Here is a 27,349-nt window from a genome sequence, read left to right on the forward strand (position 1 = left end):
CAAAAGGGGTGGAAACCAGCTCAGATTAAATGACGCAACTCTAAGAAACAAGTTACTTTCTTGCATTTTATTTTATGTAGCAAGGCAAAAATGTAATACTTGCCCGACCGTATCATAATTAATCAAGATTAATTCAAAATAAAAATTGTGAAAATATGATAATGGAAAAAGTGGGCTCATATTGTGTATTGCACAGATGCATCAAGTCTGTGAACACAACTGAATATTGTTCTTGTAATATACATTTTATCTACTTCAAAAAGTAATGGTCCATGCATGAACCGGATATGGCAAAAATCGCACGGATGCATCAGGTCCGTGAACACAACTGAATATACATCTTGTAATATACATTTTATCTACAGTATTTTCACGACCATAAGGTGCACTTAAAAGTCTTATATTTGCTCCAAAATGGACAGGGCGCCTTATTATGCGGCGCGCCTTATGTGTGCACTGAGTTCCAAAATCTCTAAATGTGGTTGTGTGACTTTAATGAGCGCTCCGATTGACTGCCTGGGAGCATTTCCTGCTGACATGCTGCTTATATAGAGGAAGGCTGACGTGACTGAGGACAGCATGCGGACGGAAAGGGGGAAGGGTGCGCGTGACAGAGGATGCTAAAGACACGCCCTCAGTAGGTATATAGTTCCGGTATGTGCATCGGTTTGGCTAAGGACCCCCGAAAATGGCACCTACGAAGAGACACGCTTACGAAGCAGTTTAAACTGCAAGCCATTAGTTACGCGGAGGAACATGGGAATCGAGCAGCCATGAGAGAATTCAAGATAAACAAATCCATGGTTTGCAAGTGGAGGAAGCAGGAAAACGCGGAAACAAGGCGAGGTGGCCCGAGTTGGTAGACCAACTTGAACAATGGATTAATGAGCAAAGAACAGCCGGGAGAAGCGTCTCTACAGTCACCATTCGACTGAGTGCAATAACTCGGAGCTTGACATCATTCCGGGAGGCTTGATGAAGGAACTCCAACCACTGGACATCGGTGTAAACAGGGCCTTCAAAGTGAAGTTGCGAGCGGCGTGGGAGCCATGGATGACAGATGGCGAACACAGCTTTACTAAGAATAGGATGCAGCGCCGGGCAAGTTACGCCACAATTTGTGAATGGATTGTGGATGCTTGGGCTAACGTGTCTGCTTGCACTTTTGTTCGAGCTTACGTAAAAGCCGGCATCATTTCTGAGGAGCCGCACGGCAACGAGACTGACTCTGACGAGTACGAGAGGGAACCCGGCATGTTTGATGGAGAACTTGCCCAGCTGTTCATTTCGGATACAGAAGATGAGGACTTTGATGGATTTGTGGATGAGGATTGATCAAAAAATAACATAAGTACATTGTTAAATACTTCAATAAAGTACAACCGAATTCAGTTTTGCTCCCGCTGCCTTTTTAAAAACATTGTTTTAGCGTGCATGCAAAACCGTATGTTTTAAACTAGCGTGTTTTACCATGCCTGCGCCCAATAATACTGTGCGCCTTATGTACGTGTTAAATCCAGAAATAGACCCCGTAACTGAGCCTGCACCTTTTAATACGTGTGCCTTATGGTCGTGAAAATACGGTACTTCAAAAAGTAATGGTACATGTATGAACCAGATGTAGCAAAAATCGGTCTAGTTGTTTTTGTTTCATCCTGAACAGATGGGCTGATGGCAAAAATACAAATTCCCCAACAAAAGCATTACGTCCAACACAAAAAGAGGCATATTTTATACATACAGTATCTCAGTAGTCTGACTGTTCACTGGTAAAATTACAAATTATGAAAACATTGTTTTAATAGTAGTCACTGATGGTGTAGTGGTACACTCACCTGACTTTGGTGCAGGCAGCATGGGTTCAGTTCTCGCTCAGTGATGGTGTGAATGTGAGTGTGAATGGTTGTCCGTGTCTATATGTGCCCTGCGACTGACTGGCGACCAGTTCAGGGTGTAGTCCGCCTTTCGCCCGAAGTCAGCTGGGATAGCCTCCAGCGTCCCGTGACCCTAACCAGGGTAAGCGGTGTTGAAAATGGATGGATGGATGTTTTAATAGTTTTATGGGTCATTTGATATTTTACAATATTATGATATTGACTGAATGTGTTTTATTATTGCCACCCATGAGATACATGTTACTTTTGAAATGTTATTTTACATTCATTACAATGCATGATGTTAATTCAGAGAAAGTCTTTAGCCTGATGAGATGATTATGACAGAAGAGAAACATCTCTATTTGAAGAAATAAATGAAGTCTCTCATCTGACCATCATGGAGTCAAATTACTGTTTCCTCCATTAACAGATACTGTATGATTTTTCTTCCTACCAGGGCCCCATTATTAATCTCCAAACCCATTAGATTTTGGGTCAAACTCATTCTTTGTGCTTGGTTTATCTTATTCTTCTGTGTGCTCATGTTGTTGCGCATTTGTGTATCTGTAATTAGAGTCACCGAGTCGCTTCAGGACACGGTGATCGACTGGTTAGCACATCTGCCTCACAGTTCTGAGGACTGGGGTTCAAATGCCAGCCTCGCCTGTGTGGCGTTTGGATGTTCTCCCCGTGCCTCAGTGGGTTTTCTCCGGGTACTCAGGTTTCCTCTCACATCCCAAAAACATGCGTGGTAGGTTGATTGAATGTGCCTTGCGATTGGCTGGCGACCCGCCTCTCGCCCGAAGATAGCTGGGATAGACTCCAGCAGCCCGTGACCCTAGTGAGGATAAGCGGTATAGAAAATGGATGGATGGATGGATGGATGGATGGATGGACAGTCTCTTCAGCCACGCCCTCTTATGTGCAGCCAATCATGCCAATGTCTGCCATTCCTCATGTCTACTACTACATCCTAAAATACAATAAAAGCAAGAGTGAAACAGAAACATTCAAAGAAAAACGCTTATTTTTTTGGAGCCTGGCGATTATGTCTCATTTTACAACACACTATGCTATGAAATGCGAGATGAGATTGGCGGGCTCGTTAAAGAAAAAAACGTGCAATGGTGAGTTGTATTTTTAATCATTTATTTGTATATATGCCGGGCCTTTGGAATACTTTACACGAAACCAGTCTGTGGTACAAAAAGGTTGGGGACAGCTGTAACTGTGCTAAAGGAATATCAAGATCAGCAACGATTAATCGATTTCGATTCGTTTTGATGCAGTATGTGCCTCTGCACAAATCTTTTAGCAAACATTTTATTTAAAGTGAAACAACAGACAAATTATGGCCAGCGGGCCACATACGGCCCATGTTCGTTAATCCAGCCCACTAAGAATTTACATTTTTGTGTAAGTGTTTTTAAATTTATGTCTGAACTCAGGGGTGGGCAAATTGTGGCCAGCGGGCCAAATACGGCCCATGTTCGTTAATCCAGCCCACTAAGAATTTACATTATCAAAAGACCTGAAATATTTGTAGCATTAGTTTTTTCTCTCACTAAAATGGGTTAGTTAAAATGTACATGTAGCAGTAAAGAAAATGGATGGATGTTACATATTTAACTATTCTTTTTTAACTCATCCAATAATGACCTGGACCCTGTTTTAAAAATTGGATTTGGCCCTTGAGCACTGAAGTTTAACCACCGGTCTAAACTCTTGGTCCTCCAGAGCCTTACTTTTTGAGCAACAGTGCCCTCTGTTGTTGCTACGATGAGTGTGCGAGTGAGACTTGTTAAACGTTGCCATTTTAAACTTGATCTGTACATCAATCACAGAATCATGTCATATACCTAGATAAAAGTTGATACATTGACACAATTGATAATACCAGTATACTGATCGAACAGTAAAAACTGGACACATCCATTTTCTGTTCAGGTCACCGGTAAAAACTGAAGCCTATCCCAGCTGTCATTGGGTGAGAGGCAGGTTACACTTTGGACAACCAATCATTCACAATCACACCTATACGGACAATTTATACTGAAAATTATCCGCAGGGTTTAAGAGCCTTCAAAAAACCTGGTTATGTGCATGATTTTGGAATATGGGAGGCAGGCAGTGTACTCAAGAGAAAACACACCCAAGCACGGGTAGAACTTTGTTACCCAGAGACTTTTGACAGAAAGGCTGACGGGCTAACCACACCAAAAAGTTGAGTTATACTAATTACGTTAATGTAATTACATGTTGCTATTTGCTGTAGTTCTGCAATGTCTTCCCATGTTTTCCGGGATACCAAAAAGACGCTCCATTATAGCACAAAAAAAAGGGGATTTAGTTCTTACAAGACGACAAGATAGCTTGAGTTTCCGATTAAGCTTAACTGAGACAGAGAGAGAATGGATGTTGTCCCCCACCATTCATGAGATTCTCTAGTTTTTTCATGAGCCTGAATTAATTTTTTGTGTGACCCTCATAAAATCAATATCTGTAAAACAAACTACAAGCTTTGCATAAATTCTCAATAAAATAAATTATGACAAACTAAGCGTCTGCCTCACAGTTCTAAGGACCGGGGTTCAATCCCCAGCCCCGCCTGTGTGGAGTTTGCATGTTCTCCCCGTGCCTGCGTGAGTTTTCTCCGGGTACTCAGATAATGGATGGATAATTTTCAGCATAACCTGTCCAGCTATTCCGGACATAGTCTAGTTTTATTTTTTGTTTTAATTATGCCGCTTCACAAATAGCCTAACCCCCAATGTCACATCCAATTTAAATTAATTTCATAATTACGTCAAAAGTCCTGCTAGGAGCTTTTTTGGGGACAAAATTAATACACCTTCAAGCTGTGTGAGAGACATAAGTCACGAGAGGCTCGGGCATAATGTGTTTGTGTTGGATATTTAGATTTTTTGTATTATTGTCTTGATTTGACTTTTGTTTTGAGTACAAAAATAATATTTCCATCTTCTCCACTTATTTGATCAATACATTGCATTGACATTTTTCTTCTCCATGTCTGCTTTTATAGTGCTCATCTGGTAGATTCCGTAACCTCTCTGCCGCCTAAAAATAAAATAAAGCAAGAGCGATTGTAAGACAACTTCAGGGACAGACAGTCAATACAATTAAATCTTGTGTGATCATAAGTCTAGAAGGCCTCTAAGTCAAGACAAACGTCCTGTCTTTTTCCACAACAAAAGGATAATTTGTTAAAAAAAAAAAGTCTAAATGCCTGAAATGTAAATTAAAAAACCATGAATAGGTCCCAGTTGTAAATGAAGCTGTGGAAAACATGCAGGGGTGTTGCTATTATCAATCACCTGTTCAGGAGTGAGGTCTCTCTGCTCCTGAGCAAGTATTTCATAGCCGACCATGAACTTCTTAACTGTGGCTGAGCGCAGCAGAGGGGGGTAGTAGTGAGCGTGCAGCTGCCAATGGGAGTTGTCATCCTTTAAGTAGGGACCAGTAGGGGCTCCTGTGGAAAAAAACATAAGCAAGACGAAAGATGCAGGATTTGTTCATCTCGCTAATAAAACGCTTTTTCAGAAAGCTCACATTTCATATATCTATTAATGAGGATGACACCCTGCCCTCAGCATTACCTGAGCTTTCGTGCAAACTGACGAAACAAAAATACAAATGGCAGAATATATTGATTTGTTTTCTCTTCAATTCTGCAGCACACTTGCACACAAGTAAACAGAACAGCCAGGGCGACTGGCTTGAAGGCTAATTAAGAATATGCATCACCATGGGAAAAAAAGACATCTCTCTTGCTATTCACACAGCATGAATGAAGCACTTTGCTCATTAAACCTTTTGGACAGCAGACCAGAAATCAGCCTCCCTCGTCAGTTATCTTAGAGAAAACACAGTTGTTGACAATTGAGTAGTTTAAAAAAAATGAAAATAACTTATTTCGTGGGTGTTTTTAGGGGGGGAAAAAAAATTCCTTTAAATGACATGAGACAGATGACGGCCAGTTTATTTGACAATTTTAAATTCCACACCAACTGAATATATGTACAGTAGGTCCATTTAAGTACTTTATATTTTGCAAGATGGCGCCGACAAGTGTGGTCGCCTCGGTCATGCGCTCTCTAGTATTGTTTTTGTTTTTGTGTTTTTCGTTCGTCTTTGGATTTTCATATCTGTTGTTGACCAATACTGGCCACTCATGCCAGAGTAGCATCTGCTCCATTTTCACACTGACTGTGGAGTATCTGCAACATTTGCACAATCAACATTGTCTCAGATTATCGCGCTACTTGTCACTTTAAACTGCATACACTCCTTGAAGTCTCGGCGCCCTTTGCACAATGCTCATTGCACCGGACTATTGCTATATTAGTCATTCAAACTGCTCTAAGTGCTAGAGGACTGCATCTTTGTACAATTGTCAAAAACAAAATGTACCAGCATTACCAGATAACTATTAACCCTTTATTGCTCAGTGACTGTTTTTTTGTCAATGTCTTTATGTCTCAAAGTGTTGTCGTACTAGAGCGGCTCCAACTACCGGAGACAAATTCCTTGTGTGTTTTTTTGGACAAACTTGGCAAATAAAGATGATTCTGATTCTGATACTGTACTGACAACAGTGTACATTTAAAATTACAGGTTGACCATGATCAATTTCAGGACAATGCTTTGCTCAAGAGCACCGTAACAATAGTTAGGAGGCAGACTAGCATCCCTCCAACAACTACTTCCAATTTAGATTTATCCACAGTGGGATCATAGCCCTCTAGTTCCAAAGCCCAAGTTTTACAGATGAGCTCTTACCACTAGTTTACAGCACACGAAAAACTGAAGCATACTACAAGTCTGATGGTGACAGCAACTGTGAAGATCAAGAAACGATAACATTTAAGTTTGCTAGAGGCCGAAATGCCGTCTTTTCCAGTGTGTATGGCGATGACCCGATGATAATTTTCTTGACATTGTGCCATCATAGCTAAGAAAATTATCTCCGTAAAACACAAATTCAGCAAGCTTATGAAACAAAGCAGAAAAAAAATACTCTTTATTTGCCTTGTTCGGACTACAGAACCAAATTAAAACTGGAAACACAGTGAATACAGCAAATCGGAAAGTATTCACAGTGCTTACGGCCTTTTTGCGTAATATAATAGAATTTGGGGGTTCAAAATTATTTTATTTTTTTACCAATGCTATTATAACGGGTGTCAATTGCCTGCTGATTTTCACTATTCGTGGTTAAACCCCCTATCCCCTGTGAATAGCGGGGGTCCACTCTATATATATGAATACTCTATATATTTATTACCTTGTTGTTGTTACTGTTGTACTACGGACAAGTTCATTGTAAAATTGAATTGCCCTTCTGAATGGGACTATTAACATATTCTGACTCAAATCAAATTTGTCTTTCATAGTCTGAGTCCTTCAGGTGCCTTTGGGCAAATTTCAAGTGGGCTACCATGTTCCTTTTACTAAGAAGTGCCTTCTGTCTGGCCATGCCACCATATAGGTATGATTGGTGGATTGCTGCAGAGATGCTTGTCCTTCTGGAAGGTTCTCATCTTTCCAGAGAAGCACATTGGAGCTTTAATAGTGACCAATGGGTTCTTGGTCAACTCCCTGACTAAGGCCCCTCTCTCCTGATCATGCAGTTTCAACAGGCAGTTGGGTCTCGGAAGAATCCTGGTGGTTCCAAAGTTTCATTTATGGATGATGGAGGCCACTGTGCTCATTGGGACCTTAAAAGCGGTGTAATTATTTTCTGTACCCTTCCCCAGATGTGTCTCGAGACAATCCTGTCTCAGGGTTCTACAGACAATTCTTTTGACGTCATACTTGGTTTGTGCTCTGACATGCACTGTGAACTGTAGGATCAAGACAGGTGAGTGCCTTTCCAAATCATGACTAATGAAATGAATTTACCACAGGTGGACTTAAATTAAGCTATACAGCTATACATCTCATGGCTGATCTGTGGAAAGAGGACACACCTGACCTCAACCTTCATAGAAAATGCTGGGAATACTTCTGTACATGTAATTTTGTATTTTATTTCATTACATTTGTGCAAAAAAAAAATGCTGTGTATAGAATTTTGAGGGGGAAAAAATCCATCTATTGTGGAATAAATCTAACATCAAATGTGGAAAAGTACAGTGAGCACTTTGTGCATGCACGTGTACATTGTATGACCTGTCGTCATCCATGCAATCTAATAACGTGCTCTTCTCCATGACTAGCTTTGGACACTTGGTTGTGTTGTTTTAATATCCACAGTATAATCTCAAAATATAAATGTTCTATCGACGGCACGGTTGAAGAGTGGTAGTCTATCTGCCCCACAGTTCTTTTGCATGTTCTCCGTGTGCTTACCAAACAGTACAGTAGAGGGTACATAGGGGATAGGCTCTAGCTCATGCACAACAATCTCATGTGTGGTAAATAACACACAAAATTTGAATAGGATTGAAATTAAACTGTGTTTCCCCTCACAAGAAATCTCTATGGCAGACATGGCAGCAGGCGCGGACAGGTGACTATGAACCCGTAGTACTCCCCATGTTTCCCTTTGTGGGATCCAATAAATTCTCCAGAGACATTGCCTGCCAATAAGAGTCTGACCAGAGACAAATATAGATTGAGTGGAGGGAGACAGTAAAGAAACTAACACCAGTGAAAAGAAAGAGCAAGCACAAAGAAGGAACAGATAAGGAATGAAGAGAGTGCTCTTATTAGTAAATAGGTGTTCTGCAAGAGAATTCAAACACCAATTGTGCTGGTCATAGAAGTATTTGTCATGTGTTTTCCTGCTGAACAAGATTGGGCATATCTATTCCTAGTCCCTGACTTGAATGCCATCCAACTACTTATTCCATCAGTACAGCTCTAAGCCTAGCACGATAAAAAGGTGGGCTGCTGCTAAAGAAATAAAGATTAACGGCAAACACAGATGGGAGCGATAACTCATTAGCAACATTTTTGAATGTGTTAATATGCATTGTGGGTTGCGATGTTGTTGGAACAAAGATTCACAGTATGGGGATGGGTCCTCATTATGTTACATTTATCTTCACGTTACACAGTCCATAACTTGTAAAGTAATGGCGTGAAAGCCATTGTTTAGGCCAGTGAGTGGCAGGGGCAGATATCCAAGGAAATATTGATGTTTTTAGTCTCTAAAATGAGTTTGACTTTGACTTAGGAACACCAAAACCTTGATTTTGTTTTGTGAACTTGCTAGTGTGTTTCTGGTTGTTGTTCTGCTGCATAACACAAGAGCGCTTAAGATTGAGGGCACAAACCGATGGCGGGACCGTGGCCTGAAGGATTTTCTGGTAGACAGAAGAATTCATTGTTCTATTAATCATAGCACATTGTCTACTGCCTGAAGTGTAAAGCAGCCCCAGACCATCACATAGCCACCACCGTGTTTGACTGTTGAAATGTTTTTGTCAGGTGTGGTTTCCTCCTTGGAATTCACCCATGTATGCCATTTTTGCCCTATGTCTTTTCTTTTGTCGAGTCATGAACACCTTAACTGAGGCCAGTGAGGGCTGCAGTTGTTTAAATGAGTTTTGGATTCTTTGTGACCTCCTGGAGGAGTCATGTTGCACTCTTGGAGGAATTTTTGTTGCCCAAGCATTACTGGGAAGGTTTACCACTGTTCCCAGTTTTCTGTATTTTTGGATAATGGCTCTGACCATGGTTCACTGGCATCACTTTCTCATTTGTTCAAGAATTTCTTTGGATTGTGGCGTGATGCAGTTCTCACTGAGATCTTGTAGCTTACATCACTTAGTCTGATAGTCACAATTAAGTGATTTCATGATTTGACAAATCTGACGGTTATCAGGCCTGGGGGTGTGCAGTGAAATTCAACTCAACTTTCCAAAAACTGGTTAATCAAGTTATTTGTTTTCCCATTATACATGTAAATCAAATCATTTAGAAACTGATTTTTTTTTTTTTTTTTTTAGATATTGCATGGGGGGGGGGGGGGGGTGTTGGGGGCAAATGGTTTTTCACAGCACTGTGTCGAGACTTTATATACTTTTATATATAGACAACTGAACCAGAGTTCTTCTATGTATGTTTTCTCATCATATGGAGTGTTTGGACTTATTTTCTGATGTTACTGCTCATAATTTCATATTGCATTAGTCATACCTGAATGTACATTTGAATTTTCCATTTCAGGCAATAGTGGGCACTGAGATGGTGGGTGAACAGTGAAGTGTCCGTTTTGTAAAGTAACTCAGGAAGGCATAGATGCTGCACACATTGGACCTGCAACATTTAACACTCTCAGGTATTGAGGCATGATGACACTTGCTCTCCTCTGTCACATATTACTCAGTGCATCACTGCACTCTGCTAACCTTTGTTCCGCTACGGGCCCTTTGCTTGGTGCTTCTTTGCCAAGGCCTCAAACTGGGTATTTCCCCCACTGCCTTTTGCAGTGCAGATAAATATCAAGTGCAGCCCGTGCTTGAGCTAGAGTAACAGCTGCCTGGGCGGTAAACACTAATCCTGAACAGGTCTTCCAGACTTTAGTATATTTGTGCAAGCTGTTTCTTTGCAGCAGTCCAACATCATCTTCGCAGCAAGACTTCAGAGATGCAAGTTGATTTATCTGTGTTAGACCCATGTAAGGTAATGTTTTGACACATCAAAGGTATTTGTCATACTCATGCTTTTTTTTTTTAATTATGGAACAAAGGTGACTTGTGACGACTAAAGAAAGATGACCAACCTACTGTGGTATTTAAAACCAATATTGGAATGAATTATCTAACTTGCACATATTTATATTCACATTAAAATCTAATTGGTACATTACAAAATGTGAATTATGATCAAAAATCTTTTTTCACCATTTATTCAGTTCAAAAGGATAAATATGTTTCCCCACATACGTATTTGTTTCTCGCTACTTCCAAATTCACCTATTCACAGATTTTATTGGGAACATATCCTGTTATTTGCTGAAAAACTTACCTATTCACTGTGTATGTGATCAGGCCAAAGCCTGGTTCTTTTTAAAAGTACTGCTTTCGTGCCATCTTGGTGCCAAAGAACTACAGTATGTTGAAGTAAGGGGCGGAACTTCATTTCGACCAGCCATCGCCCTGCCGCCATTCATAGGCAATTATTTTAGGGCTGTCATCCGTAAGTACAACTTAAAACTTATGCAAAGCAAAAGCCATTTATCAACAACACCCAGAAACACCGCCGGCTTCTCTGGGCCTGAGGTCATCAAAGATGGACTGATGCAAAGTGGAAAAGTGTTCTGTGGTCCGACAAGTCCACATTTCAAATTGTTTTTGGAAATTGTGGGCTTCGTGTCCTCCGGGCCAAAGAGGAAAAGTCTTGTCTTTTGTCTCAACATGCTGCCGTACGGAAGGAGTAATATTCATGCTGTATTTCTTTAAAAAAAACTCCACTCACTCCACTTGGTTAGATTCCTGACCAAAAATAACACCGGTTACTCTCCGCAGTTGAATAAATAAAAATCGACGATTTGAAGAAACCAAATCAGTTATGTTGCTGATTTGCACTAATGTCAAAAATATCAATAGACACAGAGCAGACACCACCATTCGGATCAGCAACAAACTAATTATGAGTCATGGATTTTTGGTTAAGAAAGACAAAAGACAAAAAAAAATTACCAAGTCTTAGCTAAGAAAAGTGGAAAAAAAAAAGCCTCAGAATAGTTTCATCCTCAGTGAAAGTGAAATTTGTTCATGAGGATTGTTGCAGATCATGGGGAGAGTCCTGCTGGCAGTAATCATCATTTATGTAAACAACCACATAATCAGCACTTCTTAGGGGTCCCACAGCTCACCAACAGTGCTGCAGAAATTATGCTTCACTGTTATGTAAAACTGTGGAACTATCTGATGTTTACAAAAGGGACATTCTTTTTTTTTCCGCTTCTGGATCAACTCCTGTCTGCCAACTCATTGATTCCTTGCTAATGCCATCATCTTGTGGTGTTTGCTTGCCCACAAGAATAGAACAAAGATGTGGCTTGAATCTAAAATCGCTGCTTGAATTCTGCTCCATCAGCCTCTTATTTCTAAATGCGTCTTTTTCCTTTATTCCTTCACAACATCTACTTGTCCTCTTACGAAATTGGCACATGGCTGTGACAGTGGCCGGCCAGCTTTAGAGCGATCAGATGGTCTCAGGTATAAACAATGGGATTTTTCCATGCATAAGCATTTGGCAACAAGCAGCTGGGGGGGGGGGGGGGGGGGGGGGGGGGGGGGAAGAGCTGATAAAGTGGGAAGAGCTTAAACGATGAAAAAGTACAACATACATTTTAGCACAATTGATTTGCCCAAACTACAAAAATATAGGGTTTGTCCATTTGGCGCTTCTTGATGTTTCTCTGTGGAACAATGCCTACTCCCCAAGTAGTGCATCTCCAAAGAACTTATTCTAAGCTACCAACATGAGCTACTCCAATGTGGAATGTACACTAATTATACACTTATAAACAGTTTATAATACATATTATTACATAACATAACATTAATGTTTTTGGTCGAATATTTGCAGTGAATGTCTGACAAACTTGTGCGTTTGTCACATTAAAGCAACTTTGCAAAATATGTTAAGCACCATTAAAATAAGAATTAAGGTAAGAAAAAATGCATCCGTTTACATTTACGTTGTTGCCAATAACCTGAACAGTAAACAGTTAACCTTTAAATATGTTAATGTGATTGACAGTGATATATGGTGCACTAATGCTTCTACTGAACACTAAAGAGGAATTAAAATCAACTTTTGACATTAAACATGCTTCTTAATATTCACCGAAATAGGTTATTACTGGAGGCCAAATGGTCAGGTAATTTGAATTGTTTTAAAGTACTGCTACAGCATTATTGCTTGTCATTCCTGTTAAATTTAGTGTTAAATCCTTTGTCTCAAATGTGACATTATCATATGACAATCCAGTTTTGAAGATTATGTCACCCTTTTCATGGAGATTAAAAATGTATGAACGTGTGTTTCCTGTAGATTGTGTACTCTTACCATGCCAACCCATGGAGTAGGGAAAGGACACATTAAATAGATTGTCATATTTGGTTAGCAGTTGTTTCATAATGTCAGCCAGACCTGAAAAAAACAGAAGACCGGAAGATAAAGAGAGCAAACAAGACTTAAGTGGAACGGTTTTCACTGTTGATCCTAAATAACTGAAGGAAGGGGATCTTAAGAGGCAAGGTAAAACTAGAATGGACAGTCACTTAAAAATGTTGAATATAGAATAAAGAATTTATACTAAAGCGACAAATTGCTTTTGTCCTTGGGAAAAACAACTTCACAATTATGTAGTATCTCCCCAAAAACACACTTACTCTCCCTCTCCTCTGTGGTCAACTCATTGATTCTGAGGACATGTCGTCGTGGTAACAGCAGCAACTGGTAGGGCCACGTCGCCCAGTAAGGAACCACTGCCAACCAATGAGGGTTCATCACCACCACCCGTTCCTAAAAGGAAAATATTGTGCATGTGAGTGAAAATTGCACAATTGTCAGCACTAACTACTTTAAGACAAAAATAATATATTTATATACGATCATTATTATGGCGGCTGACTGATTAGAGTGTCTGCCTCACAGTTCTGAGGACCGGGGTTGAATCCCCGGCCCCGCCTGTGTGGAGTTTGCATGTTCTCCCCATGCCGACGTGGGTTTTCTCCGTGCACTCCGGTTTGCTCCCACATCTCAAAAACATGCATGGTAGGTTGACAACTCTAAATTGCCCGTAGGTGTGAATGTGAGTGTGAATGGTTCTTTGTCTGCCCTGCGATTGGCTGGCAACAAGTTCAGGGTGTACCCCGCCTCCTGCCTGATGATAGCTGGGATAGGGTCCAGCACGCCCGCAAGCCAAGGCGGATTGAACCCCGGTCCTCAGAACTGTGAGGCAGACGCTCTAACCAGTCGTCCACCGTGCCGCATGGATGAGCATTATTACGATAATTTATTCTTTTTTAAAAAAAAATTCTCAATGCGATTATAATGGCCATCAATTATCTGCGGATTTTCACTATTAATGGTCCGGCTCGGTCGCCATCCCCCGCGAATAACATGGGCCCACTGTATTGTGATGAATATTGCGTTCATGGAATAAAAATTAAACAGGTTAATTCATCAAGTTTCATCCATGTCATGTTGGGCAACATCACCCTCTGCTGTCGAAATTAACGTCACAACTGCTTTTGCCCTTGCGTTGCGAACACAATGTATGTGTCAAACCTGATGACATGACCAAATGGCTTGAACAAAATTTTTGCAAGTTTGGGTTCATGCAGATTTCTAATGCCTTATTTTTCTTCGAGAACTGTGATTGATGGGTTTTACAAAACAATTTTGAAGCCATGTTAAGTTTTTACTCACACCATATGCCATCACATTGTCATGCAAAAAACATTAGATACATACTAAAACCTGATTGTCTATGATCACACACAGGTTAGGTATCCAGGGACTTTGATTTCTCACAGGTCTAAAACTTGTGCAGCAAGATAGAAATTACTTCATAAATAAGAGCTTCATAAAAAGTGAGGAGAATAAATGTGCACTGACATTTGAATAAAATGTACTATAACAATGTATTAGTGAATGCTGTAAACAACATTTACCGTAGTTATTTTTTACTGATTGAATCATAATTTATGCTCTTTAACCTTCTACCACCTTCTCAGTCCTTTCCACTATTTTCTCCCTGTGAGTTTAAGCGGATTATAATGCAGCAGAATAAAGATCGAATACAAATGAATGGGGAGAAAGACAGAAAAAAGGACCACGGCGAGCAGTCAGTGGAGAGTGTCCTAAAACAGATACCTCACACCTCACAAATCCCCCCCAAAAAGTTTCATTCAATTAGCTTGGAAAGTTTTGCTTTCAAACTCAAGGGGATCACATGGGAGCCAAAGCCCAATTCAAGCTTCGCCAAGTACTGCCGTGTGCCAATTTACAGTCCTAACCTCGGGTCAGACAGACGGGAGCAAATAGGAAGAAGGACACTATCGGCACAAACACACACACAAAGTACTTTTAGGCAACCCGGCAAACACTCTCTCTCTCTCACACCCACTGCTTCCATTCTAACTTTAACTCTCTAACTAAAGGTCAGCCCCCACACTCACGCATGTATCTCATACCTGTGTGTGTGTATGAATTAATCTCTTTTCCCAAATCATCTACATTAACAGATGTTTGCCACCGGTGACTCCATGTTTCCTTATTTGGCTGTAAAGTGAAGCAGAACAAACAGCAGGGAACATACGCTTCAGCACTAAATACAAGCTAAAGTTCGACTCTTCAATTGAAAGCACAGTGGTGCAAAGTGCCGTGAGGCAACCAGATCCTAATAAGACCCAGACAAGCTTATTTCGGACCTTAGCCTAAGGCTTGATGTCAAAGACCAAAAACTACTGCATGATGTCTACCTATTCCTTTTGTACTTAAATCCTTAAAAAATCTAGCAAACCTTTACCTTGAGAACATTCCCATAGGAAAGAATCTGCTCCAGGATGAAGCTGTCATCATCATCAAATTGTTGTTTATTGTACATAGTAGTAACATTAAGATTCTTACTCTTAAGTGCGCATGTGAAACAGTACATTGAGCTATCATGTGATATCATCCATAATGGCAGTTAATCCTTCTTAATAAATGTGCATCCTTTTTGGGATTATTATGGGTATTTTGTCTTCATGAAGGCATCAGACCACAGCATAAAGAAATTGGATAATGTTCACGGTGGTGTATATACAGTAGTATATCATCTTCTGAGTAATCTTGCATATGACTGTACTCTAAAGAAACAGACTATGGTTTCACTTTTATGATTCTCTCCTTTGTGCATACATTTGAAAATGACCTGCCTTTGTTGTATTCTTCTAATTACAACAACAACGATAATAATAATAATATAATAAAAATAATAAAACATTTTGTGTAAATAAATGTGCCCAGTTTTTGTCAACATATTCTCTTGCCCAATTGAAACTGGAGCAGCGTTACACAATCACTTCCTATAAAGAAGTTTTTTCTGTCTCGACTCCAGTTCAGTGCCAGTTTAAGCTTTATGGCCACCACACTGCTCCAACACGGAGTACAATATACACTATCCATAGATGGCCTGCAACTACCACAATTGACGAAAACACTGAAATCCTACAGCAATCATTTGGCCAAAATTACTTATAAAAAGTATTAATTATAATAGATATTTGATTAACCTAATTACAACTGATTCACCCTCCAAAAGGCCATTAATAGAGTTGGTGTCTTCATATTAAGAGCAACACCATTATTGATGAGCTGCCAGTGGAATACCCCACTATGGGGTGAAAAAAAAAAAATAAAATCTCTGGAACACAGTTTACTCATACTTTCCACTAAGGCATCTGCTTACGACTGCAACATTCAGATTGTGCTTAAGTGCGAAATGTGTTATGTCGAAACTTAACCTCAAGGTTGCTATTGTTTATGTTCTTCACACATGAATAGAGAATTGCTAAAACACGCGAAACGAACAAAATAGGTCTTCCTAATCTTTTCACAGGTTGAAGATAGATGTCAGAGGATGATGCTAATGAGCTTTCCTACTGCCCCATCACATGCTTCACTGACTGAAAAACAGGCAGCGTGTTCTAGTGGAAAACAGCAAGGAAAGGTGTGACAGAACAACACAGGGCGAAAGGGGGTGGAAGCAGATGGATGATGCGTAAGATTTTCTTTAATAATGGAAAAGTCAAGGGCAACTGGACTTGGTTAGAAGAGTATTTGTTACTGAACTGGATAATCAATAAATCACTTCAACACAATGGCTTGCTACAATACTGCATGTCGTATTAAAATCAAAGTTAGCATAACTTCTAAGTGACTTATTGCCTCACCATAAAAATGGCATAAATAGTATAAAACGACTGCAATCCTTCACTTTTATCAAAATTAATCTTGATCTAGAATTAAAAAATAACATGCTATTTGAAAAGGTCAAAGTCTTCATTAGCTATGGTGTTTCATACATAATGTGTTCTGTTGTATTTGTAATAGAGTGGAAACTCAAAAGTAAAACACAATCTGATCCTGGAAAGCGGCAAAAAAGAAAAACAAAACAAAAAAATCCCATAAGAAATAATGGGGCGGCACGGTGACCGACTGGTTAGCACATCTGCCTCACAGTTCTGAGGACCCAGGTTCAAATTCAGCCTCATCTGTGTGGAATTTGCATGTTCTCCCCGTCCCTGCGTTGATTTTCTCCGGGTACTCTAGTTTCCTCCCACATCCCAAAAACATGCATGGTAGGTTAATTGAAGACTCTAAATTGCCCCCAGGTGTGAATGTGGGTGTGAATGACTGCTTGTTTATATGTGCCTGCGATTGGCTGGTGACCAGTTCAGGGTGTACCCCAACTCTCGCCCGAAGATAGGTGGGATAGGCTCCAGCATGCCTGCGACCCTAGTGAGGATAAGCGGTACGGAAAATGGATGGATGGATGGAAGAAATAATGGAACTATGAAAAAATCAGTTCCAGGGGCTAATTCCCACAATAATAAACTCTTAATTAAGTGTAAAGGCATGATTATGCAACAATTTAACATTCTTAACTGTCATACAAGTACAAAAAACACTATTAATAGTAAGAGGTAACGACATCGCAGTCTAGACTGACTTTTGAGGTAACAATTTAGTTAAATTCACAACCGTATAACCTTGGGGCCATTTTCTTTACATGGGTGTCTCTATACTGTGGTTGTTGAACCGTACCTTTCTCTCAACTTCTTGCTTGGCATATTGCAGCAGCAGCGGCTCTTTGTGTTTTTCATAGAACGCTCTCTGACAGCGATCAGACAGAGCTGGCTCATTTGGGAGGAAGCTGCTGGCCCACACCTGTGATATCGAAGGAAGTAGAAAAAAGATGGAGTAAGACAATATTAAGATATGACAGAATCCTAGAAAATTGCGATCAGGTTATGCTCAAAACTACTCTGAGAATAAGTTGAGACCAGAGGCATAGCAAGGGTTGCCAAGATTTCTGTGGCCCCGGAGTTGCTTTTGGGCTACTGTAGTTCTAACTTTTGTGTGTGGAATTTGTGGTATTGTGCACCACTCACATAATGCATACTGTACCTGTCTGAGATTATCAATTCTCTACAATTATCACTGTCCCAACATTAACTACCTTGTAGCCTTAGGAGTTAGGGCAGGGAGGAATGAGAGGGGAATGAGGGAGCCGACAATATCAAGACACTTCTTTCCACTCTTTAACAAAAGATTTTTTCTTTTAATTATGAACACTACCTATTCAAATACGACTTCTACAATGATATTGATAGTGGTCTCTTAACCATTTTCATGAGCTTTTCGAGCTTTGCTTAATATCATTTCTGACATTGGGACTAAAAATTAATGAAAGTAGAGCATGTAGAGCAAATACCAGAGGCATTCAGTGCTGTTTTTGCATGCCATGCAGCGCTGCCTCTGACAGAATGGCTAATTGTTTTCTAATTAAACAACCCTAAATTTATTCACCCAGAATGCAGTGCACATCCAAAGGCGTCACACACATTGTGAAAAGCGTCCCTCTGGTAATTAAGTCATTATTCTTTCATTTTCAAGTATTTTTGTGTTGGCCCTTCTTCATCATATATCATCCAGCAACAGGGTTTAAATCCATAAATGATATCACACAATGACTGAAAGAAGACAGAAACTGACTTATTGTAGCTGTTGATATTAAAAGTTATTGGATACTCAAACCTACATTTGTGTGCGTGTGTGTGTGTGTGTGTGTGTGTGTGTGTGTGTGTGATTATATATGCATGCGTGCCAACATCTGTAGCTGGGGGTGTATTTGTGCAGCTGTGTTTCTGTGGACACTAGATCCAGCTCAGATCCAGTAGCAGACTGTTGACTCAAGGAGAAATGAAGAGATGACCCACAAGAGACCAACAAAGATGAGCATCTATTCCCACAAGACAAATTGTCGGGAATATGTTAAAAAGAAGGAATAATTTCCCTCTGTCCGACAATTTAAAAGACTTTATCAACAGTGATGTCAGTAACACGTTACCTATTAACATTTTACTCGAATACTACCATGTTTTATCGTAACGGGTAATCTAATACATCCAGACCGGTAATCAGGTTAAAGACACTTGTCCAATTAACTGTGCGTTACTATTTTTTTTTTGTCATTTTCCTTAGTTACTTTTAAAGTCAAATACTTAGTAAAGTACCTAAGTTAATTTTTCTAGGGCAACATTGTTTATTAAATATTGTACACATGGTTCATACTACAAGTATCTCAATAATAATTACATTAAATTGAAGCCCGAATAGGCACTGGCAAAACAATGTGAGTCATGATCTGAAAACTGTAGTTATGTTCAACCATAACATTGTTCATTTAATTCAAATCCAGAATGTACTTGAAAAATGAATCTTGCACTACAAATATTATCCCAAATTAGATCTTTCCATTATTGTATTTTCATTGTAACTCGTTAATCTGGAAAAACAAATATATATTATATTTTCATTGTAACTAGTTAATCTGGGGGGGAAATAAATAAAACTAAAAAAAAGAGAGAATGCCATGATACACAGCGTTTGTCTGAAGTCACACACTGCCCTCTATTGTCAATGTCTAGAAATTGACAGTACATGATGCTAACGTTGCCAGGTATTATTGCTTGAAGAAATACTATTTTTAAAATCTTACTAAACAGCCAACTAAGAACATTTACTGAACTGCACTATTTGTTTTAAAACGGTGCCTGGATGTCCCGTAAATTAATAAAATCTTACTAAACAGCCAACTAAGAACATTTACTGAACTGCACTATTTGTTTTAAAAAGGTGCCTGGATGTCCCGCAAATTAAGTTACCATAAAAGATTTTAAAATTAACTACCAACGTACTGTAGTTTTAGGCTTAGATATTTTGTGTGGTCAATATTGTGAGTGATCAGTTATGTGTGTGTGGGTTTGCATATTTTACCTGACAATGCGGATGCGGATTGGAACAACCCATCATAGCTCCTTTATTTTCAAAGATCTAAAGAAATTAAAAAAAAAAAAAATGAAGTTAGATATCTATTTTTGCTGACATGCGCTATGATGCTGCACTAAAAGATGGATGATTTATATGACAATGGTGGTAATTATTCAGTATATGACAATGGTGGTAATTATTCAGTACAAGAAGATATTAAATACAGTGTAAGTATAGACTGGACAAAATAGAACATCCATCCCTCCATTTTCATTACCGGTTGACCTGTTCAAGGTCGTGAGGAGCTGGAGCAGAAGGGCACAAATAGACAGAAAAACATTCACACTCACATTCACACCTACAGATAAAACCAAGCTGCCTGCACATAAGTCAGGCAAGTGAACCACTACATTGTCAGTGACACACAATACGACAAAGAACCTGAATGAACGTCTTTTAACATCTTTCTAAATTTACAGGTGAGCTGAAGCCTATTCCAGCTGGTTTCGGGCAACACACCATGGCACATATAGATAACCACACACAACACAGAAAGGATCAGGCCGAGAAACCACTATCTCCCAACTTTGAGGAAGGATAACTTTCAGCGTTTGTGACTGTGAAAACACACTTTTTGATGAGAAAAAATAGTTTCTGGGAAACTTTTTAAAAATGAATAATCAAGATTGTTTCCTGTTTGAGTTCAGCTCTCTCCCTGTACAAAATATATTTAAAATGCAACTCTGTCTACGATGACATGTTTTAACATCTGAGAAAGGCGTCTCTTCATGGCAAAAAAAATAACTGAGTAGAAGAAATGTGATTTAACATCAAAGGGCATACTGCATAAATGTTTTGCCAGAAAATCCATTCGTTATTTTGCTCATATGATGCTTACATTTATGGCCTAACTCTTAAGGTAAATTCATCAGTTAATGCTTTTTTGCATGTTTTTGTACTTGAAAATTCCTCTCTGGTGTAATGTTAAGCAAATACTTAAGGACAAAGTATTGTAAAACAGTCAAATGTTCTGCCTGCAAGTCACATCTTTGTTGTTATTAGCGTTGAAAAATCCCCAAAAGTAGTTATTTTATTCATCACATACTTTTTTAAATCTATCGGCGACCACATTTTTTTTTTCTGTGATCGCTATCAGTCTAAAAAAAAGCTATATCGGTCGGGCCCTAATGAGAACCATCGCAAATCCCTGAGGGGAAAAAACAAACAAAAAGCAAGACTTGTTTTGAAAGGCATCTTATGTTACTATAGACAATGGGGTCTTATCGGCGTATCCCATACCTGAACCCATGGGTAGGTGGCACCCAGTTCTTCCATGAGTTCCGCCCATTTGTCAATCACACTGACAACTTCTCCTTTTTTCATCAGAGGGAGGCTGATGTCAGACCAGGGATGGAAACACATGACCTTACTGAAAAGATGTGGGGTGTTAGTTAAAATGGTGGCAGTAGTTAAAAAAAACATTAAAAACAAAAATTATTTTTATTATTTTTTTTTTTAATCAGTATTTGTAAAAGTGTATTCTTTACCTTTGGTCACACTGAACTTTTCTTAATGTGTGTCTATTATAATGTTTTTAAATTGTAAATGAGTGGTTAAATTGCAGTTGTGTTTTCCTTGAAAAGCATGGAACGATGTTCATATATACGTGCGGGAGCTCCCTGTTCAGAAAAAAGAAATCTCTCGTCAAGGCTGAGAAACGTCTGGGAAAACACCTGTCAAAATCTGACCATTTCTGACATTTAGGGTGGCTTTTCTATTGAGGTTTCTGGTTGTGTTTTTCAAACTGACAGAAAAACAACTGACATGCCTTACGAGGTGCCCCTTGCAGAAAATGATTGTGCTTGTGTATGGAATGCAAACTGCATCAAAAAACATCATCTTCCTGTGAAATTTCATTTCAGGTTTCATTCGCTTTGCAGTTTTTGTAAGCATATCATTCCTTTGCCGTGGCTCGAAAAGTGACATTGGAACAACGTCGCAAAATTGCCATCTGGCAAGAAGTTTGTCAGTCTTGGTACTACGGCAGACATCTGGTTTGGGGGAGGAGACTAAGGATTGGTGGAGATACCAGTACGTGTGCGATATATATATATATATATATATATATATATATACACACACATACACGTTTTAAATCTGTCTTAAGATGTTAAAATTTGTATGTCTCTACACTGCTTTAGGTTTTGGTTTACATCTGATTAGGACCCGAGCTCTTCTCAGCAAAACAAATGGTCGTGGGGAGAATTTTATCTTCGAGAACTAGAAGCTTTTCCTCTTCATGACAGAGTGTATTCACTGTGTGGTTCGCCAGTATAGTACTAGATATCTGCTAAAGGTAGTGTTACATGACATGTAATCATTACCCGAGTAGTACACGATAATATCAGCAAGCTGTTTTTCAGTGCAATCAGTCTACAAATTTGGCCAGAAAACTGGGAACCATTTAAAGGATACATTAGACCCTTAGCACTTTGACTCTCCGCAATCACACGATTACATTAACTTCATTGTGAGCTTCAGTTAAAGTGATTGTTGTTTCAAGAGAAAAAAATGTAAAACTATAAACTGATACTGAAGGTGAGACGTATTTCCTGACTGTAATTGACACCCACAAGCTATTCTTGCACGTCAGTTGTTCTCCCCATCTAATTTCAGTCAGTTTGATGCAGATGCCAGGTTGAAGGAAGCATATGGCTGAGCTGCAGATCTAGAAATAAACTTCCTTTCTTGTCCCCCATCCAAATTGGTTTATGCTGACAAAAATGTACTTTAGCAAATTGGGAGCTTACTCAGACAGGCCAGAGTTTTAACTCATTACTGTGGTTAATCTAAATTGAATGTAACCAATTAACATGTCTCAATAGAACTTGAGACAAATCATGGACCCTTGAGAAGAAATTTATTTTATCCTCTGCTACTTATTGGTATTGTAAATGGCATTGTGCATAAAAACTTGATGTTCTCCCTCATGTTGATTTTTTGTTTCCTCTAGCACACAAAAATTCCCCAAATCTTGTTTCAGTATAACAGATTGTCTCAGTGCTGCTGGGGGCCAACAAAATATTTAATTCAAGATCCCTTTGCAAAAACACTAAAACATGATGTGGGAACAAATATGTATTCCAACCAATTGATGGTGAAAATGAAAAGACTGAATCCCATATTGAGGAAGGAAAACTTTACATCAATACAAAAACATGGCAAGAAATCAGTTTCAGAATATTGGCCTTATTATCCAGTGTGTGTGTGCGCGCGCGAGTCTCAACACATGGGATGTCAACACGAGGTTTCAACCAACACATACTGTATATGAATGTGTGATTAGATGTACTGCATGTTTGTAGCATGCAATGCATTGATATGGGTTTGCCTCAAAACCAATGAACCAAGATGGTTTTAGTGGAACTTTCTTCGCAGAGGTTTTTGAGCTACTCAGCAGGCTGTGGATGTCAACTATTCATTAGGCTTGTATGCTGGAAGTGAGCAACAGGAAGGGAGTGGCTATCCTGTTTGGCGTGTTTAACATGTAAAGATTGAATGTGTGCAGTCATTACATGCAGCTAAGAAGTATATATTCTTCTGAAATACAGTGTAAATGTTCCTGACTTTTCTTGTCAGGTTAGGAAACATTTCCATCCACTGTTGGTTCAGGAGAAAATCAAAGCATAATGTACCTATGGGTGTGACCGGGTGAAAGTTTAAGGAAGTCCAAAACAATGTTGTCCAGCTCTGCACTGATTCAAACTTCACCTGAATTCCAGTACAGTAACTCTAATGCTGATTGGTCCAAAAGAGGAATCCATATTACAGTATTCTACTCTTGGACAGCCTAAACAGAACCAATTCTGGATCGGTATAATTAAGTCATCCTTTTCTGCCAAGTCTGCCACGATGCTCTGCTTTGACTGACACTACATGAGAGGTATTGACATAACAATAGGTTTGCTATGGTGGGAGTAGTTTGCAGAGGACTAAAACTACACCGCATTATATTGAGTGATGTTTCTAATATCGGTTGGTTGATAAGTAAGACTGAATACATAAAAAGTAGCTGATAGCTAACATCAAATATTTGTACTAATTATAAAAAAAAAAAAAATTCTTACCACACCCCTCTGGCAGCTTTAGATTGGAACAATGGATGACCTGACACTGAAGAGCACAACATTTTTTTTTTACTCACACAATACTGTGTAATGAAAACAGTCAGCAAACTATTAAGAATACTAAGAACTAGTATTTTTATCCTATTCCTCCTCATGAGTGTGTTGCTTTATGATGAAGAACCATGAGAGTGCAGAAAATTGATACACATTAGCAAGAGATTTATTTTCCCTAATGTGAAATAATAACTTTTATAAGGAACAAAGAAACACTCACCAGGATCTGGAGCATCTGACTGCATGGCAGGGAAGTCATTTTCAAAAATAAAAGTGCTCTTGTATTCTGGATTTGTCTAGTGAGACAACACAACAAATACACATTTCATTTTGTCTGATGGTTGCCAGTCGACAACCAAATGTGCAGAATAAAGTGGTGAGATGTCAGGACCAGAACGGCCTTCTCTGCAGACCTACGTTTACAACCAAAATATAAAATGAGGATCAGCTGTATACAAGATGGATGGATGGGGTATATATGTAATTTTTGTCTGTGAAATTGTATTATTTATTCCACTCGTCTTCATTTTGTAGTTTCTCTTGGCTGAACTGCTTCCAGTATGTGTATGTTGGATTTCTATTTTTTCTTGTCCAGATTTCAGCCTCTCATAGAGAGAAGAGATGTGTGCGTATCGAGGCTGAAATCTGGCATGTCAATTTAATTTGGGAACGTATCTGTACTCAATCAGATTTCAATTTAAAATGACAAGGCTAGCTGGTCCACAATAATGTCAGCATTTTTTCATCCTGATTGGTTGGTCAGAGCAAAACTGTTATAGCCAAGTTCATCCATCCATCCATTTTCCAAGGTCAGGTCGCGGGGGCAGCAGCCTCAGCCGGGAAGCCCAGCCTTCCCTCTCCCCATCCACTTCCTCCAGCTCTTCTGAGGGGATCCCGAGGCGTTTCCAGGCCTTGCGAGAGTTTGGGGTTGACCAAACTCTCGCCTGTGGTGTGAATTTTTTTTTTCCGACCCCGCGGTCTCCTCCCGGTGGGACGTGCCCGGAACACCTCACCAGGGAGGCGTCCAGAAGGCATCCTAAACAGATGCCCGAGCCACATCATGGCTCCTCTCGTACTCGGAGGAGCAGCGGCTCTACTCTGAGCCCCTCCCAAATGACTATGGTCTCAGATTTGAAGGTGCTGATTCTCATCCCAGCCGCTTCACACTCAACTGCGAACGCTCCGGTGAGAGTTGGAGAACACGGCTTGATGAAGCCAACAGAACCACATCATCTGCAAAAAAGCAGAGATGCAATACTGAAGCCATCAAACTGGACCCCCTCTACGCCTAGAAATTCTATCCATAAAAGTTATGAACAGACTCGGTGACAAAGGGCAGCTTTGCCGGAGTCCAACCCTCACCGGAAACGAGTCCGACTTACTGCCGGCAACGCGGACCAAACTCTGACAATGGTCGTACAGGGACCGAACAGCCTGTATCAGAGGGTTCGGCACCCCATGTTCCCAAAGCACCTCCCACAGGACTCCCCGAGGGACACGGTCGTACGTCTTCTCAAAGTCCACAAAAGCACATGTAGACTGCCGGTGTGACGACTTACATCTAAAAAAACTAAGTCTTGTCACTTATGCATCAAGGTACCTCTGAATTACAGACGTATGCATGCTTTGTTACCTCTCCATTAGCTCGTGTGTTTCCAGGACACAGTGGATTGTAAGGATCATATCTTGGTATACGTTCCTCTGGAGTTTTTTCCACTTGACCGGCCCAGGGTCTGTTCATACGGTGGGCTGAGACCAGGACCCAAGTGTCTCTTAGAGGGTTATACCTCAGGTGCTGGTGCTCTGAGGATGAATTGAAACAAAAGAATGATACTTTAACACACTTCTTTTCCTTTCAGCTTGTCCATTTAGGGGTCACCACAGCGCGTCATCCTTTTCCTACAAGCCTATCTCCTGCATCCTCATCTCAAACACCAACTGCCCTCATGTCTTCCCTCACTTCATCCATCAACCTTCTCTTTGGTCTTCCTCTAGCTCTCTTGCCTGGCAGCTCCAGCCTCATCATCCTTCGACCAATATACTCACTATTACTCCTCTGGATGTGTCCAAACCATCGAAGACACCTGTTGAAACACATACTTATCGAGGTTGGTGGTTCATCAAAATATGCGCTTTGTTTGAACATTCACACATTATGAGTGATACTAAAGCAGAGTACACAAACTTGCACAGGGCCTCAATTCGTAAACAAACACAAAGTCTGGTTTGTGCTTTTCAGACAACTTGATCAACGACTCTTGCGTGACTCAGTCTGGCAATACACTGATGACTATGTTCATTATACGAGAGCATACTGGAAATCCCACATACCCTGTATGCAAATTAATAGCTGTAGTGACATAAAGAACAAAACATTCAAACCGCCCGTGCAATACTTTGACAATGTGGCAAAATCCTACAGAAAACAAAAAACAACGTGGTTCGTATACTAATCAAACAAAATGCTAAAGTACAACAATCAATCAATCAATCAACTGTGTCTGTGTAGACTACCATTCACCCAGAATGTAGAGCAGTCAATACATGACCAAATGTACATATGCAAGCACAAAACAAGTTTCGTATATTTACAAAGTCAATGTGCAGAGAAAAGAGCTACACGTCAGCGCAGCAACATGGCATCAATAAATTATTTTCGTTGAAAACTATACACACACTTGGAAGTATAACTGGTATGCATAAGAAAGGATCAAATATGGCGAAATCCTGCTTCCATACATATTCGTTTGATCGGGGGGCGGGGGGGGGGGGTTAAAGTTTGGGAATACGCGGGATAATAAAAGCGGTAAATAGAACAAAAATTCCATCACGCTCACTATCATATTCGTGTAGTTTTGGTTCCGGTGCAGAATTTAGATGCAGGAGTTTCGGATCGACTTGTAGCTCTGGTTAATTAAACATGCCAAAGTAATTCAAGTCAGTACAACTCCATACCTTTTGGATCAAAATGGGTTTCGGGGCCACTCATGTCAGCAGCGTTGTTTAAAATCTCCCTTTGGAAAACTTCGGCTGCTACTTCCTGTAAAACAGGAGCATACTATTTGCTCTACAAATACGTATCTGTCTCTTTAAAAAAGGCGTTCCACGTAGACGGATTTGAGTGGTACATGTTCATAATATCATTAATATTAAACATCATATATAATTTAAACTAAAACAGAGCTTTAAATGATAGCGTCATAAAAAAAAAACCGTAAACCCGAAGAGTGCAATCGAATGGAACATACAGCGATTTCGTAA

The 27,349-nt window shown here is 39.8% G+C and overlaps 1 protein-coding gene across 2 annotated transcripts; it reads right to left on the reverse strand.

Annotated features, from left to right (window-relative positions):
* Positions 1-48: 48 nt before the first annotated feature.
* galt (galactose-1-phosphate uridylyltransferase) lies at positions 49-27,292 on the reverse strand. Of its 2 annotated transcripts, XM_061698034.1 has the most exons (12): positions 27,044-27,292; positions 26,135-26,172; positions 25,722-25,891; positions 24,309-24,384; positions 24,035-24,080; positions 21,207-21,336; positions 19,914-19,970; positions 17,679-17,801; positions 13,253-13,385; positions 12,927-13,010; positions 5,213-5,367; positions 49-4,955 (listed from the first exon to the last, which is right to left on the reverse strand). In XM_061698034.1, exons 3-12 carry the CDS (start codon positions 25,827-25,829, stop codon positions 4,866-4,868), a joined length of 1,002 nt encoding a protein of 333 aa, XP_061554018.1. In that variant the 5' UTR covers positions 25,830-25,891; positions 26,135-26,172; positions 27,044-27,292; the 3' UTR covers positions 49-4,865. The 2 variants fall into 2 exon arrangements, with proteins under 2 accessions (XP_061554018.1, XP_061554017.1); XM_061698033.1 differs by lacking the exon at positions 26,135-26,172.
* Positions 27,293-27,349: the final 57 nt, after the last annotated feature.

The sequence above is a fragment of the Phycodurus eques genome, chromosome 15, assembly GCF_024500275.1.
Source record: "Phycodurus eques isolate BA_2022a chromosome 15, UOR_Pequ_1.1, whole genome shotgun sequence".
NCBI classification, from domain to species: Eukaryota; Metazoa; Chordata; class Actinopteri; order Syngnathiformes; family Syngnathidae; genus Phycodurus; species Phycodurus eques.

What these genes read in the sequence shown, in the direction of transcription:
- galt (XM_061698033.1), bottom strand. Translation starts at nt 27,077, where the DNA reads ATGAGTGGCCCCGAAACCCATTTTGATCCAAAAG. An exon ending in GTCAGATGCTCCAGATCCTG is followed by an intron (nt 24,081 to 24,308) that starts GTGAGTGTTTCT and finishes TGTGCTCTTCAG; the next exon opens with TGTCAGGTCATCCATTGTTC. An exon ending in AAAGCTGCCAGAGGGGTGTG is followed by an intron (nt 21,337 to 24,034) that starts GTAAGAATTTTT and finishes ACATCTTTTCAG; the next exon opens with TAAGGTCATGTGTTTCCATC.